The following is an 18,211-nucleotide window of genomic DNA, read 5'->3' as shown; positions in this document are numbered from 1 at the left end:
TCACTGTTTCCAGGATGGCTTCGCAGGCCACATGAAACCACTTCGTGGGCCACATCCGGCCCCCGGGCCTTGCATTTGACATGTCTGGTTTATGTGATCCCCTTCTGCGACCTCCTGACAAGCAAAATCAAAGGGGAAGCCAGATTCACTTAACAACCGTGTTACTAACTTAACAGCTGCCGTGATTCGCTTAACAACTATGGCAAGAAAGGTCGTAAAATGGGGCAAAGCTCTCTTTGCACCTGTCTTGCTTAGCAACAGAAATTTTGGGCTCAGTTGTGGTCGTACATCGAGGACTACCTGTATCCACCGGTGTAATGCTCAGGTGGGAGCCAATGGAAGCCCCCAGTTGTAAGTGAAGAGTTGAAGATCAGCGATCAACTGGTCCCACTGATCTTGTTCTCTCTTTTAGCCCATCGCTGAGTGGTCTCACTTACCCCCCAAGGATGCTGCTAAGATGCCTGAAAGTGCCTGGAAACTGTCTTTCTATTGCATCTCCTGGTTATATGGCACTTACTTGCTCTTCTTTGCTGGATACCCCTTTTTCCATGATCCACCTTCCGTCTTTTATGGTATGGTAAGATTGTGGCCATATTGGGGGTGGGGGGTGGGAAAGCTTTTATTTAGAGCAGGGATGTCCAACCTTGATTTAGGGAATGTGACGTTGGGTCATTTACATTTGGTAAATGAGCCTAGTGCTGCCTCCCCATATAATGTAACCCAGAAGTCTGGAAGGATAGCTTCAAAAACCTTGTTTGTTTCACCTGAAGTGCTTCCAGGCTTCATGGGAAGGGGGGGGGGGGACAGAGAGCATCCCTAGCAAACAGTTCCTCCCATTCAGGAGAGTTCTTTCATTTTAGACGCTTTGCTGCGAGATTTTGAAGCAGAAACAAAATTGTTAAAAAAAAAAAAAGTTTGCAATTCAGCCTTTGGGGATCGGACATTTTTAAAAGTGAAGTTTGTGCCTGGGCAGGGTGTTTGATTTCTTTAAAAATCAACAGCCTCTTTTTAAGTGTAAACTGCTAAAGATTTGCAGAGATACAAATTAGATAAGTATTTTACAAAGGCTTTTTTTTTTTTAAAGTTGGCCATGGGTTAATAGTAAGGGTTTTTATACGAGTCGCCTTCTAGAAATGTTAGATTTCCAGTGAGATGAGGCTGCTTAGTTGAGGGATGGGATGGGATTTGTAGTACAGATTAGAAGTGGCCTGTGAGTCTGAAAGGAATGAAACCAAATGTCCTTTGTTCAGGGAAACTCTTATGTATTTAATGTAGAAGTTTGATAAACAAATTAATAAAATTGACATTTTTGAAGATACCTCAATACCAGTGTTGTATGTTTGATGCTGTAATAAATTGTGGACATCAATTTTAAAAGCTGATACCTCCCTAGACTTATTACTACAAGTTTCTTTGCATAATGAATTACAATAACTATTTATTATAATAGTAAAGAAAGCTTTGCCTGAAGTTATAAAAAAGAAATCTAACACATTTCCAAGGTGAATAAGGGATCTGTTGTTGTCTTAAATAGTTTTTTTTCCTCCCCAGAATCCAAAATATGACTGAATTCCTGTAATTTTCATCTCTCCTGTCATTAGATCTTAATTGCAGTCCTCTTGACCACAATGCTGGACTCAGCTTTTATGCATTAGCTGGTCTGACAAGCTCAAAAGCATCTACCGGTAGTCCTTGACTTATGACCGTAATGGAGCCTGATTCATCACAGTTGTAAAACGGGTCAATCGGGACTGTGATGGATTTGATTTTGCTACCTTTTTTGCCGTGGTCATTAAACAGATGCGGTCATTAAGCAACCCACCTTGTTCGCTATTGGCAACGGTTTTGCCGAAAATCAAAAGCAAATGCTGGTTTTTAACAAAACCAAAGTGTGGTCATCTGACTTCAGTGGGGGACAACAATTAGAACTTCAAATCCAGGTCGTAAGTAGCCCCAAGGTACTGTAGGTCCGTCCTAACTTCGAATGGCCACTGAGCAAATCGGTCGTCAGTCGAGGACTATCTGTACCTACATTTGCAAACTATTTGTTTGGTCCTGATCAAAGCAATTGCCTGACAGGAGACTTTGCTGTCTAATGTAGGGCCTGCTCACTCCCATCAGGCCAGCTCAGTTCCTTGGTCTTTTGTGTAATTCTGAGTCTTTTAGATGCTGCAGTTGTGTGGAGCTCACCTTTTCTTCTTTTTCTGCCTGGTGTTCCAGATTGGGAAAGGGGAATGGAGGTGCCCTTGGATATTGCACTCACCTACCTGATACAAGGCAGTTTTTATGCCCATTCTATATATGCCACCCTTTACATGGATGCCTGGCGCAAGGATTCAGTCGTCATGCTCATCCACCACGTGGTCACCCTGACCCTCATCGTGTTCTCCTATATCTTCAGGTAATTTGTCCGGGCGCATCCAATGGCTGCTCTGCTGCCAGCTGACTATCTTCATTGGCTGAGCTTCGGTGATGTCACAGGATGGTCACAGTACAGGTGGTCCTCGACTAAACAACCACAATTAAGCCCCAAATTTTCCAAAACATGAGCCAGTTGCTAAATGTCTGGATTTTGATCATGTGATCATGGGGAAGCTGCAACCATCATAAATGTGAAAAAAATGGTCATAGGTCCAGTTTTTCCCCCAGTACTATTGTAACTTTGAATGATCAGTAAACAAATGGTTGTAAGTCGAGGACTATGTGTATAGGGGAGTTATTCCAGTCCCCCCTTTATTCAAAAAAATTTGTAGCTCAGAGGAGAGCTAAACAATGAATTGCCCGCGTGTGACTGCACCAGGGACATAGGGCGTTCCCTCATTTTGTAATCAGGACAGACTATAAATAGTCCTCAACTTATAACCTTAACTGAGTCCAGAATTACAGTCATAAGGCATGGTTGTCATTAAGCAGGTTACCCCACAGTGTTTTCAATTTCGTGACCTTATGTTGTGTGGTCGTTACGCAAACACCATGGTCCTTAAGCAAACTCACTGTACTCAACGGGCGTTTTTTGCAGGAAACTAAAAATCAACCCAATCCGTTGCAAGTCGAGGACTACCTGTATTCTAATGCAAAACTCCCATTTGCCAATGCCAGTTCTAGCATGACCAACACTGCAACACTTGTATTGTTCTATTTAAAACCTGTCAAATAAGATGCGCTGACATGACTTTTCTCTGGATCGTTGGAGGAAGGAAAAAAAAAAAAAAACGACGGGCCTCTCGCATCCAGGGCCTGCTGAACTGAAATGCTTGGATCCTTTGCGTGGATAATACTGACACTTTTCTCTTGCTCACAGATACCACAACATTGGGATTCTTGTACTCTTCCTTCATGACTTTAGTGACATCCAGCTGGAGTTTACCAAACTCAATGTTTACTTCAAGTACCGGGGTGGCGTTTACCACCGTTTAAATGACACCATTTCTAATGCTGGCTGTGTCTCCTTCAGCCTTAGTTGGTGAGTCTGGTTCTGTCAGCCCTCATTTTAGGGCTGGTCCTCAGATCTACAGGGACCCAGCCTGGAAATGGAGTGGAATATGAGGAATTATTGCAGGTAGTCCATGATTTACGACCACAATTGAACTCCAATTTTCTGTTGCTAGGCAAGAGAGTCATTAAGTGAGTTTTGTCCCATTTTACCTCCTTTCTCGTGAATCACTCCGGTTGTTAAGTGAATCTGGCTTCCCCATTGACTTCTGCTTGTCAGAAGGTCGCAGCAGGTGATAACATGACTCTGGGACACGGCAACCGTCATAAATATGAGCCGGTTGCCAAGCGTCCAAATTTTGAGCCTATTACCAGGGGAATGTTGCAATGGTTGTAAGCGTGAAGAATGGTCATAAGTCACTTTTTTCAGTGCTATTGTAACTTTGAACGGTCACTAAATGAACAGTTGTAAGTCAAGGACTACCTGTAGTTGGCTATTGACTCTTCTGTGGAGCATCGTGGCTCCATCTTCTGCCCCTTTTAAGATAGACTGCTCTTTCTGGTAGCTGCAACTGTCACCAGTCTTAATTCCCTCAATGGCCAAATCCGCCTGTGAATGTTTGGGAAGAAGAATATAGCAGAAAGCCACAGAAGTGATGATGCAAAAATGGCTGTTAAAACAAGAACGTTAATTAAGCCAAGTAAACAGAGATCACCACAGATGGGGGTTGCAGCCAAGAAATTAAAAGACGCTTGCTCCTGGGGAGGAAAGCTATGGCAAATCTAGACAGCATACTAAAAAGCAGAGACATCACCCTGCCAACAAAAATACGTATAGTCAAGGCCATAGTTTTCCCAGTTGCAATGTACGGCTGTGAAAGTTAGACCATAACAAAGGCTGAGCGTCAAAGAATTGAGGCCTTTGAACTATGGTGCTGGAGAAGACTCCTGAGAGTCCCCTGGACTGCAAGGCGATCAAACCGGTCAGTCCTAGAAGAGATCAACCCTGACTGCTCTTGAGAAGGCCAGATCCTGAAGTTGAAACTCAAGTACTTTGGCCACCTAATGAGAAGAAAGGACTCACTGGAGAAGAGCCTAATGCTGGGAAAGATTGAGGGCAACAGAAGAAGGGGACGACAGAGAATGAGGTGGCTGGATGAAGTCACTGAAGCAGGAGGCATGAGCTTAGATCAGTGGTTCTCAACCTTTTTAATGCCGCGACCCCCCAACCGTAAGTCGAGGACTATTCAACCGGTCGAAAGTCGAGGACTACTCAACTGGTGCAGCACCGTTTGCAGAATGGGACTTTTGGCGGGCTCAGCAGGACAGAGACAGCCTGGACAATTCCTATTGGCTTTTGAAAGCCAATAGAATTAGACTCTATTCAAGAGAGTCTATTCTATTGGCTTTCAAGAGCCAATAGAATAAAAGGGAGTAGCACAGCTAAGGAAAAGGGGGAAAAAATGGCAGACTGTGTTGTTTGGCGACCCCCGTGAAATGGTCGTTCGACCCCAAATGGGGTCCCGACCCACAGGTTGAGAACCACTGGCTTAGATGGACTCCAGAAGATGGTAGAGGACAGGAAGGCCTGGAGGAACGTTGTTCATGGGGTCGCGATGGGTCAGACACGACTTCGTAACTAACAACAACAAAACAGAACGCATGAGAAAGAAGCTCAGAATGGTCTCACCCTAATTTACTGGGGTATACAGTGAGGTGGGGGTGTGATGGCTTTACGGTTAAGACAGTGGGCTTATGGGCTGGAAAGTCAACAGCCCAGGTTCAAGATCCGCGCACCATTCAACAGGGTGAGCACCCATTCTGGTCCCAGCTCCTGCCCAACTAACAGTTGGAAAGCATGCAAACGCAAGTAGATAAATAGGTACCACTTTGGTGAAAAGCTAACAGTATTCAGTGCGCTTCAGTATATAGTCATGCTGGCCACATAACTACAGAAGCATTTTCAGACAATGCTGGCTCTCTTGGCTAAGAAACAGATGAGCACCGCCCCTTAGGGTTGGACATGACTGAACAAGGGAAATTGTTACCTTTACCTTTATAGCAAGGAGATAAAGGAAAATAGGCTTTTATCATTGATGTCAGCCCTTCGAGGTAGATCAGGTAAAGAAATCTTGACTCCACAAGTTCAGTTTGTTGGCCGCTTGGATCAAGCTACGACCCCTCTCAATAAATAGTAACCAGAGAAAAACCTAGGCCCTGTTCCAAAATTGTTGTTGTTGTTAATTGCGAAGTCGTGTCCGACCCATCGCGACCCCATGGACAACGTTTCTCCAGGTCTTCCTGTCCTCTACCATCTTCTGGAGTCCATTTAAGCTCATGCCTACTGCTTCAGTGACTCCATCCAACCATCTCATTCTCTGTCGTCCCCTTCTTCTCTTGCCCTCCATCTTTCCCAGCATTAGGCCCTTCTCCAGTGAGTCCTTCCTTCTCATTAGGTGGCCAAAGTATTTGAGTTTCAACTTCAGGATCTGGCCTTCTAAAGAGCAGTCGGGGTTGATCTCTTCTAGGACTGACATCCAAAATTAAAACATCTTATTGTTTAAACCAGGGGTGTCCAACCTTGGCAACTTGAAGACTTGTGGAAATTCAACCCCCAGAATTCCCCTAGCCAGCATGACTGGCTAGGAATTTCTGGGACTTCAAGTCTTCAAGTTGCTCAGGTTTGTACACTTCTGGTTTAAATCTGCCTGAATGTTACAGCTTTCTTCTTAAATTTGGCAAACCACCATATGCAATGTAGGTTTGATCCACCTCTTGCCTTTTAACTGAATAAAACCTGGACTCCTTGGCAGGCTTTGATCTGCAAGATTGCTTGTCTTAATTAGCAACTGACCATCCCAGGCATGTGTGCAGAGATGTCCCCGTCCTGGTCTAAATTTGCTTCTGCTACTTTGCTGTCCTTTTTCCAGGTTCTGGTTCCGTTTGTACTGGTTCCCCTTGAAGGTGCTTTATGTGACCTGCCACACCAGCCTCCAGTCTGTCCCCAATATCCCATTTTACTTCTTCTTCAATGGGCTGCTGTTTATCCTCACGCTGATGAATGTCTATTGGTTCCTGGTAAGTAAAGGGCTCCTGTCAGTGGCTGGTCCAGCATTTACCAGCTCTGCTCCAAGCAATGTGAAGCACGGGTAGTCCCTGACTTATTACCATTCATTTAATGGCCATACAACCGCACTAAAATTGTGACTTACGACCAGTTCTCATACGTATGACTGTTGCGGCATCCCCAGTTATGCGATCAAACTTTGGCTGCTTGGCAACTGGCATGTATTTACGATGGTTGCAGCATTCCAGGATGCTGGGTGTAGTAGTAGTAGTGGTGGTGGTGGTGGTGGTGATGATGATGATGATGATGATGATAATAATAATAATAATATGATGGTGATGATGTTGGAAGGGACCTTGGAGGTCATCTAGTCCAACCCCTTCTCAGGCAGGAAACCCTATACCATTTCAGACAAATGGCTGTCCAGTCTCTTTTTAAAAACTTCCAGTATTGGAGCATTCCCCGTTTCTGGAGGCAGATTGTTCCACTGGTTAATTTTTCTCACTGTCAGGAAGTTTCTCCTTAGTTCTAGGTCAGTGATGGTGAACCTTTTAGAGACCAAGTGCCCAAAAACGGTCCCCCGCCCCTGCCTGCCCCCTGCCCCACCCACCCGCAGGGCCACTCACCGCGTCCTTAGCCCACTGCAGCAGATCGCCCAGGCAGCCCTACAGCGCCATGGCAGCCACACCCTCCGCCCACACCCCTCAGCATTATCTGCACGCTATGGGGTGCGAGGGTGGAGTCTTGTCCCTGTTGCCCGGCTATGTACTTGCCTGTGCTGCTCCGTGCGGGCCATGCCTGGGAGCGACTCTCCTCCAGGGGGGCTGCTGGTGAGGAGGGGGCCATGGGGGAAGGCGGGGCTGGGGCAGTGGCGCGCGTGCCCACAGAGAGGGCTCCAAGTGCCACCTCTGGCGCGCGTGCCATAGGTTCGCCACCACTGTTCTAGGTTGCTTCTCTCCTTGATTAGTTTCCATCCATTGCTTCTTGTCCTGCCTTCAGGCGCTTTGGAGAAGAGCTTGACTCCCTCTTCTTTGTGGCAGCCCCTGAGATACTGGAACTCTGCTATCCTGTCCCCACTCATCCTTCTCTTCATTAAACTAGACATGCCCAATTCCTGCAACGTTTCTTATATGTTTCCTAGAGAGCTTCTGACAAGCAAAGTCAGTGCTGGAATGATTCACTTAAGAACTATAGTGATTTGCTTAACAACCATGGCTCAATTGTAGTTGTAAGTTGAGGGCTACTTGTAGTGATGAAGGTGCCAATTAAGATTGGGAAGACTCTGGTTTGATCTCCCTTCAGCCAGGGAAGCTCCTGAGAGAATTGGGGCCTCAGCCCAGCCGACTTCAGAGGGATTGTTGTAGGAAAAAATAATAGGGAGTGCTATATATATACTAATTTGATCCCTCAAATAAAGGAGGGGATATGCATGGCTTTATACATCTTCCCCTTTCTAAAGTTTCTGAGTGATTTACAAGCAGAAAATGCAATAAAATCCAATAACACTCGGAAACAGATCGCAAAGCCATCTGCATTGATAAATCCAGGTCAGCGAAGTAGACTTCCAGACAAAGTGTCACTGCTAAACATGCACCAATTCAACCAAACATAATCACTTTATCTGTTGTGTGGAAGGTTATTAGCAAAGGAATGAGGTGCATCATTAGGAGCCAGTTGTTCCAGCATTTTGGGGCCACTATTGAGAATATCTGCTATAAAGTCTATGTTCATTTACCCCTACACCTCTGCTGAACTCCAGTAATAATAAAAAATATTTATTAACTTGTATGCTACCCAACTCTCAATGATTCAGGGTGGCTTATAGAAGTGAATCAAGAAATTGCAATAAAATTAACAAGAAATAGATAAATTTCCTCCCCTCCTCTACAGCCTGGGTGAAGAACTTATGGCTTTTTGGCTGTTCTAAATGGCACAGTGAGGGCCGTCAGATTTTGGCGGGAAACTTTTTCCAGTGGGAGGGGCACTGCCAGAGAGAAGGAGTGCTTCCAAGGTCCTGAGAAAGAGCCTGTGTGTGTGCATTTGTGTGCGTAGTATAGTCCTATTAAATATAATTGTGCTCTTCATGGGCCTTTTACAGGTAGTCCTTGACCTGCAACCACAATTGAGCCCATTTCTGTTGCTAGGTGAGACAGTTGTTAAGTGAGTTTTGCCCCATTTTACGACCTTCCTCGCCACAGTTGTTAAGTGAACCACTTAACAACTTGTTAAGTTAATAACCTGGTTGTTAAGTGCATCTGGCTCCCCCTTTGACTTTGCTTGTCAGAGGTCTCAAAAGAAGATCACATAATCCCAGGATACTGCAACCATCATAAATATCAAGCATCCAAATTTTGTTCATGAGGATGTTATAGTGGTCATTAGTGTGAAAAAAATGGTCCTAAGTCACTTTTTTTCAGTGCCGTTGTACCTTTGACTAGTCACTAAAAGAATAGTTATAAGTTGAGGACTACCTGTAGTATATACCGTAAATGCCGGCGTATAAGGCGACTTCCGCGAGCGCTGAAATCGGCACCAAAGACGGGGGTCGTCTTATACGCCGAGTCGTCTTATACGCCGGAAATACTGGTAGTTTCCGGCGTATAAGACGACGTTCTAGGAATACGGCCCGACTATAAAGACGGGGGTCGTCTTATACGCCGGGTCGCCTTGTACGCCGGCATTTACGGTACTGTTTTTACTGCATCGATCAGTTGTTTTAAATTCACATGGTTTTGCATGGAACTATTGTTCCCAGAGAAAGAAACCTGAGATGTGTCTGGCCTTTGATCCAGTTTTCTCTGGCAGCAAACTGATTCTAAATGTCCACATCACACATTATTCTCGCATCAGGAAATTAGCTAGGCTAAGAGAGAATCTTAAATCTCTCCATACCACTGAATGTAGATCTGAATCTGGGAGTGGATATACCCATATGCTAAGTGTCAATGCTGCTAACATCGGGTGTTCTTGCTTTGACAACATATGGAGATGTAGCCACTTTCCTTTACTTTATGTTTTACTCTTAGAGCTAGAATTAGGTGATACTAGAGGGGGGGAGCAGGAGGAATGTGCATGGGAGTTTAGTTAAGACATAACAATACTGTATCCTTATACAGTAAGGATACTGAGAACCAAGGTTTTTTGAAATAAGAGATAATAAGAAATGGCGCATTGAAGAACTGGAGGGAAAAACAGAATTTCAAACTAATTGGAGAATGTGATTTATGACTATTAATTAGAGGAGGGAATTGTGCTTTGATACTATGTGCTCAGGGGAGGGGAATTCAGATTTTGGCTTCGGCCATGTGCGTGCTGATGCTATGCTCCTTGAATAAAGATTTTTTTAAGGTAAACAATGCCTCAAAGTTCTTTGAAGAGTTTCATCTGTTGGAACCATGACACTAAGTTGATCCGGCAGGCTGATGAAGCAGGTAAGAGGCCAAAAAGCCTGATGGGAAAATCTGTGATCCAGCAAGCTGATTGGTTCTCCCCTTCTCCTCTCGGCAGTACATTGTTGTTTTTGTGGCCAAGATTTTGCTGGGACAAGTGCAGGAGGTGAAGGATGTACGGGAATATGACGCTGATGCTGCCTCTAAGAAGACAGGCAAGGAGCTTCATCTCCACAACTCTTGGAAGGAAGGGTAAGGATGTTTAGAAGCGATGGGTTTCTGTTCTTTCCTTCAGTTTCCTCCTCCTAATAACAGCCAGTCAGTTGCTTCTGAGTGACATACAAAAACAGCTAAGTTACAACTTGAATCCTGTCCTTAGTATCAGGAATGCCAGTACTTTTCCAGTTCCTCCATATAATTCCCCTAGCAACACCCCAGGTCCAATACAACTAAAAGTTCTCCAAAATAGATTGCAAATACGGTTCTTTCTGCACAGAAAGAAGAAATAGAGAGGAATAGTGAATCTATAGCCCAGTGATGGCGAACCTTTTAGAGACCGAGTGCTGAAACTGCAACCCAAAACTCACTTATTTATCGCCGGGTGCCAGATGGTCATGGCACACTGGGTGGGTGTGGCCAAGGTGGGCATGGTCACCTCAATGGTGCTTGTGGGGAGGGACGCCTGTGGGGGCCGGGCAGGGTTGGGGGAGATCCAGGGGGTCTCTGGCAGGTGGGGCGATGGGCAGGAGGCTTCTCCTGCGGAGTGAGGTGAGGCAAGGCGAGGGAGGGCAGGGGAGCTATTGCTGCAGGGCAAGGCGAGGCCGGGGCCAGGGTGGCTCCTGCCTGACACCATTGACCCCCGCACACAGAGGCCAGTGAGCGCATGGGGGCCAACAGTGTCCATCAGCAGCCACAGCCTTCCAGCTCCTCAGCCGGCGCATTCTGGGGCTCCACAGCCCACCGCCAGCAGTTCAAAGAAGCCACCTCTGAGCTGGACAGCCAGCCGACAGTTGAGGAAGCAATGTAGTGGGTTGTGCCCGGGAAAAGGAGAGCATGCGATGCCAAGAGGGATGGGATGGGGAAAGGAAACCAGCCGTGCTGGGATGCATCCGGTCATGTGGAACCTCGCCAAGTTAGCGGGCGGCTGTTTGAAGAGGGACAGTTGCCATCTCCGGGGCATGGCATGCGTGCCCACAGAGAGAGCTCTGCCACCTCTGGCACGCATGCCATAGGTTCATCACCACTGCTATAGACAGATAAAAGTCCATAAAAAGCATCCCTTCCGTTGCGAATTATGGAATCTAGCTCTGCCTGGATCCAGTTATCCTCCAATATCTTTTTTTTTTTTTTTTTTTGGGACTAGTGTTTTTCAACCTCTGTAACTTTAATGCTGATTGGGGAATTCTGGGAGTTGAAGTCCACATAGCTTTGAAGTTGCTGAGGCTGATAAACACTGACTTAAGAGCAATGGACTTACAACCTTATTTCACGCATTTAACTCCTGGAGGGAGGACCAAGAATAGAATCAGTTCAAGTCCCCTTCGTCTTTCTCTTTCTCAGGCAGGCACTTAATAGGAAACAGCCTGCAAAGTTTTTTTTACTGACAGAGCTGCTGTAAATAATGGAGCAGGTTAAGAGGGAAGAAAATGTTGCCCGCATCTCTTATTCAGAAAGTAATTATAAAAAAAAAAACAGTAAAATTTAATAGTACTGTGCACAACCTCAAAATTAAAAACCGGTGATTCAATTCCACTCTGCAGTAAATAAAAGCAGCTGGAAGAAACCAGTCATTCGGTCTTTTAGGTTAAGCAGGAAAGCCTAAAATAATACGACCAGAAATCTCTGTGAGTGACCTAGCAAAAGACAGACTCGCAGAATGGAATGGAGAATTTGGCAACAGAGAGGATTAAGCACATGTAGGAGAAATGCCAAATGGTGGAAATCCTGTAACTCGGGGCCAAGGATTCAGCCCTCTTACACTTTTCCTGAATGCCAGAATGACGTACATCGACAGCTATCTCAGGATTGATCCAAATATACCGCACATGCCTTGGATTGTGGCCTTATGCATTTCAGGCATGGACCTCAGACACTTATTTATGAATTATGAACGGCCCCTTCTGTTCCATTCAAGTTACTAGTGCCCTTCCTTATCTCTCCATCTGCTGCCTGCCAGAGGTTCTGCATCCAAGGGGCCCCATATCATGGGACCAGAATAACAATAACAGGGAAGGGACCCTGGAGGTCTTCTAGTTCAACCCCTATTCCATTTCAGACAGACGGCTGCCCATTCTCTCCTTAAAAGCCTCCAGTGATGGAGCACCACAACTTCTGAAGGCAAGCTGTTGCACTTGGTTAATTGTTCTCTCTGCCAGGAAACTTCCCCTTAGTTCTTGATTTATTTATTTATTTATGAGACTTATATACCGCTTTAAGTGCAAGCACTCTCTAAGCAGTGTACACCAGTAAGCAGTGTGTGTGTGTGTGTGTGTGTGTGTGTGTGTGTGTGTGTGTGTGTGTGTATATATATATAGGTCTTTGGTTGTTCGGGTTTTCTCCCGCGTAAAATTGGAAGTGTCTTGGCAACGTTTCGACGAAGTCACATTCGTCATCTTCAGGCTGGTGTTTTTAGCTTCTTGCTATATATATATATATATATATATATATATATATATATATATATATATATATATATATATATATATATGTTTTCTGAGGAGTATACGAAATCCCATGCACCACTTGTCCCACCACATACATCGGACAAACCAACAGAAGAATAAGTGCACGCATTGAAGAACATAAGAACTCAGTCAAAAAAGAGGAACCAACATCTTCCCTGGTCCAACACCTTAAAGCCACAGGACATGAAATTGACTTTAAAAATACCAGAACCATTGCCAAAAGTGAACATTTTAATAACAGAATAATCAGAGAAGCCATCGAGATAGAAAAACGCCCACACAGCATGAACAAGCGAGATGATACCTCCCGCCTACCAGCCATTTGGAAACCCGCCCTTATTGACAAACGACTCCCTAACACAAAAAATGATACCAGACCCACACTCACAAAAACCACACAGGATGTCACCACCACACATCCACGCAAAAAGCAAACCCAAAGCCACACCGATGATGAGGCACGACCACAAACCAGAAGCCAGACCAGAGCTGCATCATTAGCCACTTTAAAGCCCTCCAATCCATACATGAAGCAAACTGACACCCTCCATGAAAATGAGGCACGACCACAAACGCGAAGCCAAAAAATAGCAAGGCAGCCCAAAATCTTAAACCCCTCTGCAACTCAGACTAACCTGAGCACAACCAAACAGAACACTCCCCCAGCCAATCAGAGCACAGCCAACCCCCCAGCCAATCAGAGCACAGCCAACCCCCCAGCCAATCAGAGCACAGCCACGCCCCTAACCAATCAGAACACACCTCCACCCAATCAGAACACAGCCAAGCTCCCACCCAATCAGTTCATACCCCCACTGGCAGTTAAAAGGAAGAAACAGCTAAGACCACACATTGCTGCTCGAAGCACGAAGCTGAAAACACCAGCCTGAAGATGACGAATGGGACTTCGTCGAAACGTCGCCAAGACACTTCCAATTTTACGCGGGAGAAAACCCGAACAACCATATATATATTTATTTACATTGCCCCCAACAATCTGGGTCCTCATTTTACCTACCCTGGAAGGATGGAAGGCTGAGTCAACCTTGAGCCGGTGAGATTTGAACCGCTGACCTGCTGAACACAGTCAGCTAAAGTGGCCTGCAGTACTGCACCCTAACTGCTGCGCCACCTCGGCTCTTTGATTGGTCCTCTCTAGGTTGGTGCTTAGTTCTATGTTGGTATCCATTTGATGGATGTTGCAGTGTATCAACAACAAATCAGTTGCTTTTCCTAATAGCACCGGTTCCTAGATTAATAAACCTTCCACTATTAAACATATTATAAATTGGCTGCACTTCATCCACCCATTCCGACCAATTGTAAGAAATGAATACGTATCTTCATTTAAAAAATACTCAATTATATACTTATATTTATGGATACACGTGTACAGCTGTGATATATAGGTAGCCCTCGACTCAAAGCCACAAATGAATGCAAAATTGCTAAGCAAGAGCGTTGTTCATTTCCCCCGTTTTACAACCTTTCTTGCACAATTGTTAAGTGAATTACTGCAGTTGTTAAGTTAGAAAAATGGTTGTTCCAGCTTCCCCATTGACTTTGCTTGTCAGAAGGTTGCAAAAGGGGATCACATGACCCCGGGACACTGCAACCGTCATAAAGATGAGTCAGTTGCCAAGCATTTGAATTTTGATTACATGACCATGGGGATGCTGCAACAGTTGTGAGTATGAAAAACAGTCAAAAGTCACTTTTCAGTGCTGTTCTAATTTTCAGCGGTCACTAAATGAATGGTTGTAAGTTGAGGATTTCTTGTACAGGTGAGTGGGGAAGGGGTGTCCATTGTTCATAATTATTCATTAAGTGCCATCTGCAAGGAAATTGAAAACAATGTGCTGTGTGGCATCAGCAATCCATGAGTTCAAGATTTCATTACAGTTTGAAATGTATTTCTTTAAAACCATCTTATTGCAAGGCTTTGATTAAATAAAAGCCTTTCTAAATATTAAGGCTGAGGTGGTAGAAGGGGGGCATTTTTAAATATTTGCCAAGTATTTATTTAATTTAGTCATAAATCTCAGATTTAATAAAGCCTGTTTAGTTTCTGTGCTGGGCCTGAAGCACTTTTGGGGAATAAAGTCCCTACAGATAATTCTTGCTTAACAATCACAACAATAAAGACGATTAGGGGACTGGAGGCTAAAACATATAAGGAACGGTTGCTGGAATCGGGTATGTCTAATTTAATGAAGAGAAGGACGAGGGGGGACAGGATAGCAGCGTTCCAATATCTCAGGGGCTGCCCCAAAGAAGAGGGAGTATTCTCCAAAGCGCCTGAAGGCAGGACAAGAAGCAACAGGTGGAAACTAACCAAAGAGAGAAGCAACCTAGAACTAAGGAGAAACTTCCTGACAGTTAGAACAATTAACCAGTGGAACAACCTGCCTCCAGAAGTGGTGAATGCTCCAACACTGGAAGTTTTTAAGGAGAGACTGGACAGCCATTTGTCTGAAATGGTTTAGGGTTTCCTGCCTGAGCAGGGGGTTGGACTAGATGACTTCCAAGCTCCCTTCCAACTATTATTATTATTATTATTATTATTATTATTATTATTATTATTATTATGGATCATCGCACAGTCAGCCAGATGTTCAGACTGGATTTGACATTTTGTCTACCTATTGAGTCCTTACTCAGGATTATTAATTAATTAATTAATTAATTAATTGTTCAGTGACTGTTCAAACTTAACAGTGGTACTGAATGAGTGGTACTTACTATGTTTGGTACAAACACATGTTTGCCATTTGGGACTTTTAACTGCCAGCTTCCAATAAGCAAAATCAGTGGGGAAGCTGGTAGGAAGCTTCTAATGGCAACCACAGGATGTTGCACTTAATGACGGCATGGAATTTGCTTAAGGACATCAACGTGAAGTGTTGGAGCTGCCATTGCTAAGCAGCACAGTTGTATGAGGTTGTGTTTTATCTCTGCCTCACTTAGCGATAGCATTCCCAGTCCCAGCTGCCATCATTAACAGGTAGTCCTTGACTTATGACCATTCATATAACAACTGTTTGAAATTAAGATGGCACTGAAAAAAGTGACTTATGACCAGTCCTTGCACTTATGACCATCACAGAGTTCCAGTGGTCCTACAATCAAAATTCAGGCACTTGGCAACGGGCATGTACTTAGGACATGTGCAGCATCCCAGAGTCATGTGATCACGGGCTCAAGGTCGATTCAGCCTTCCATCCTTCCGAAATCGGTAAAATGAAGACTCAGATTGCTGGGGAACAATAGGCTGACTCTGTAAACTGCTTAGAGAGGGCTGCAAAACACTGTGAAGCAGTATATAAGTCTAAGTGCTATTGCTATATACCACTTTCCCAAGGGGCTTCCAACAAGAAGCTCAGTGGGAGAGGCCAAATTGTCTTAAGGGACCATGGCAAAAAAAGCTCTTAAATCAGGCATGACTCAACAACCGCATTGCTTAGTGACTGAATTTCTGGTTCCAACTATGGTCGTAAGTCAAGGACTACTTGGATTAGGTGAGTGTGGGGCCACGCCCACTGATCTTGCTCAGTAATAGTACCTTACTCAATAGTAGTAACTGTGAGAGGGATCTTGGAGTCCTAGTGGATAATCGCTTAAATATGAGCCAGCCGTGTGCTGCAGCTGCCAAAAAAGCCAACACAGTGCTGGGCTGCATGAACAGAGGGATAGAATCAAGATCATGTGAAGTGTTAATACCACTTTACAATGCCTTGGTAAGGCCACACTTGGAATACTGCATCCAGTTTTGGTCACCACGATGTAAAAAAGATATTGAGACTCTAGAAAGAATACAGAGAAGAGCAACAAAGATGATCATGGGACAGGAGGCTAAAACATATAAGGAACGGTTGCTGGAACTGGGTATGTCTAGTTTAATGAAGAGAAGAACAAGGGGGGACATGATAGCAGTATTCCAATATCTCAGGGGCTGCCACAAAGAAGAGGGAGTCAAGCTATTCTCCAAAGCGCCTGAAGGTAGGACAAGAAACAATGGATGGAAACTAATCAAGGAGAGAAGCAACCTAGAACTAAGGAGAAACTTCCTGACAGTGAGAACAATTAACCAGTGGAACAACTTGCCACCAGAAGCTGCGAATGCTCCAACACTGGACGTTTTAAAGAAGAGACTGGACAACCATTTGCCTGAGCAGGGGGTTGGACTAGATAACCTCCAAGGTCTCTTCCAACTTTATCATCATCATCATTATTATTATTATTATTATTAGCATAGCCACGCCCAAAGCCCAACAGAATAGTAAAAGCTGGGTTTTTTTCCCACTAGTTGTCCTTTGTTTCTCCTCTGCAGAAACCATCTGATGAATGGCGTTGTGAAAGACAAGCGGTTGTAGAGGCACTCGCGGGACCACACTTGGGCAGAGCCGAACTCTGGAGAAACCCGCCAGGACCCCTTCATTCAAACTCCAGCCTGCTCAGGGGTGAACCGAAGAAGCACAGAGCTTGCCACCCTTTCCCGCCCAGAGTTGACAGCTAAGCGCTAATTGGGGAGCGATTTACACATTTTCTTTTTGAAGCCCCCTGGAGTTGGAGTTCAAGCTGAATTTCCATTAACAGTGATGGAGTTGGAAGTAGAAGGAGGCCCACAATGCATCATTTGGCCCGGTCAGGTTGGAGCAGGGCATTCACACACAAGAGTAGCTGCTTCCCCCTTCTGGTGCCTCAGTGGCGCCTAGTAGTATGAAAAGTTCCCACCAAGGTGGAGGGGATGAGGAACTGTCATAGTTTTCTGTGGCTTCTGCCCAGCAGGGCCTTCTCTGTGGTGCCCCCAAGGATGCAGAACTGTTCTCCCCCCCCCATGGGTTTAGGATTCCTGATTGGTTAGGAGGAAATAAGGGGGGGGGGGAAATCTCTTCAGAATGTCCAACTGGCAAAAGCAACGGTAGACGAAGGAAAAGCACATGTGCGAATCGATGAATTTTCAGCCTTGCAAATAGGGGTTGAAAAGGAGTATCCCACAATGCCCTGCGGCACTTTTCTAAACCATGTTTGTTTTTTTGCCCTGCCCTTGGTTCCAGTTGGGAGAGGAAAATGCAAGTGATGGTGTTTTGTCTAACCTGTGTATTGGATAGGTTGTATATAAAATAAGGCTTGGATTCACGAGATGGTGGTGTTTTCTGAATTGTGTTTGAAAAGAGGGTTGTTTTTTTTAATACAGAAATATTTATAGTTACATGATGGGTGATGCACCAGTCTATTTTCAGTTTTGCCCGTCCTTCCATTGGACAACCCCCAATTCCCAGAATTCCCTCTATCACTATCGTTCATTTCAGGCAGAGTGGTTCCTCCCTGTCGGAGGCAGTCTATCTCTCAAAATTGAGACATAACTTGGAATGTGAGAGAACAGGAAACTGCAAGCAGGCAGAGCTGGTACCTTACTCCTGGTGATTTTTCCTTGGTGCCATTTAAACTGTTGGGTTGGGTTGTATTTTTTATCATGCTGGCTGAGGAATTCTAGAAGTTGAAGTCCACACATTTTAAACTTGCCAAGATGGAGAAACGGGGAAAAATGTTTGCTGGTGATGAAGACATATGTCACAAACTCAGGGTGGCTATAATCATGTGATTGAAGTTCTACCACCCCCCCCTTTTTTTTTTTT

At 44.8% G+C, this 18,211-nt stretch overlaps 1 protein-coding gene across 2 annotated transcripts in view; it reads left to right on the top strand.

Annotated features, from left to right (window-relative positions):
* CERS1 (ceramide synthase 1) overlaps positions 1 to 18,211 on the top strand; it is a 52,914-nt gene extending 34,703 nt beyond the window's left edge. For both annotated transcript variants that reach the window (XM_039322119.1, XM_039322193.1), the window contains exons 2-7: positions 413 to 572; positions 2,221 to 2,401; positions 3,302 to 3,463; positions 6,363 to 6,510; positions 10,007 to 10,140; positions 16,903 to 18,211. In XM_039322119.1, coding sequence (XP_039178053.1) covers positions 413 to 572; positions 2,221 to 2,401; positions 3,302 to 3,463; positions 6,363 to 6,510; positions 10,007 to 10,140; positions 16,903 to 16,945 — 828 coding nt within the window. In that variant the 3' untranslated portion in view covers positions 16,946 to 18,211. The remainder of the gene's footprint in view (positions 1 to 412; positions 573 to 2,220; positions 2,402 to 3,301; positions 3,464 to 6,362; positions 6,511 to 10,006; positions 10,141 to 16,902) is intronic.

This window comes from Crotalus tigris, unplaced genomic scaffold (genome assembly GCF_016545835.1).
Source record: "Crotalus tigris isolate CLP2741 ecotype Arizona unplaced genomic scaffold, ASM1654583v1 scf7180000017543.2237141, whole genome shotgun sequence".
In the NCBI taxonomy this organism is placed as follows: Eukaryota; Metazoa; Chordata; class Lepidosauria; order Squamata; family Viperidae; genus Crotalus; species Crotalus tigris.
This window is presented reverse-complemented; position numbering and strand designations above follow the sequence as displayed.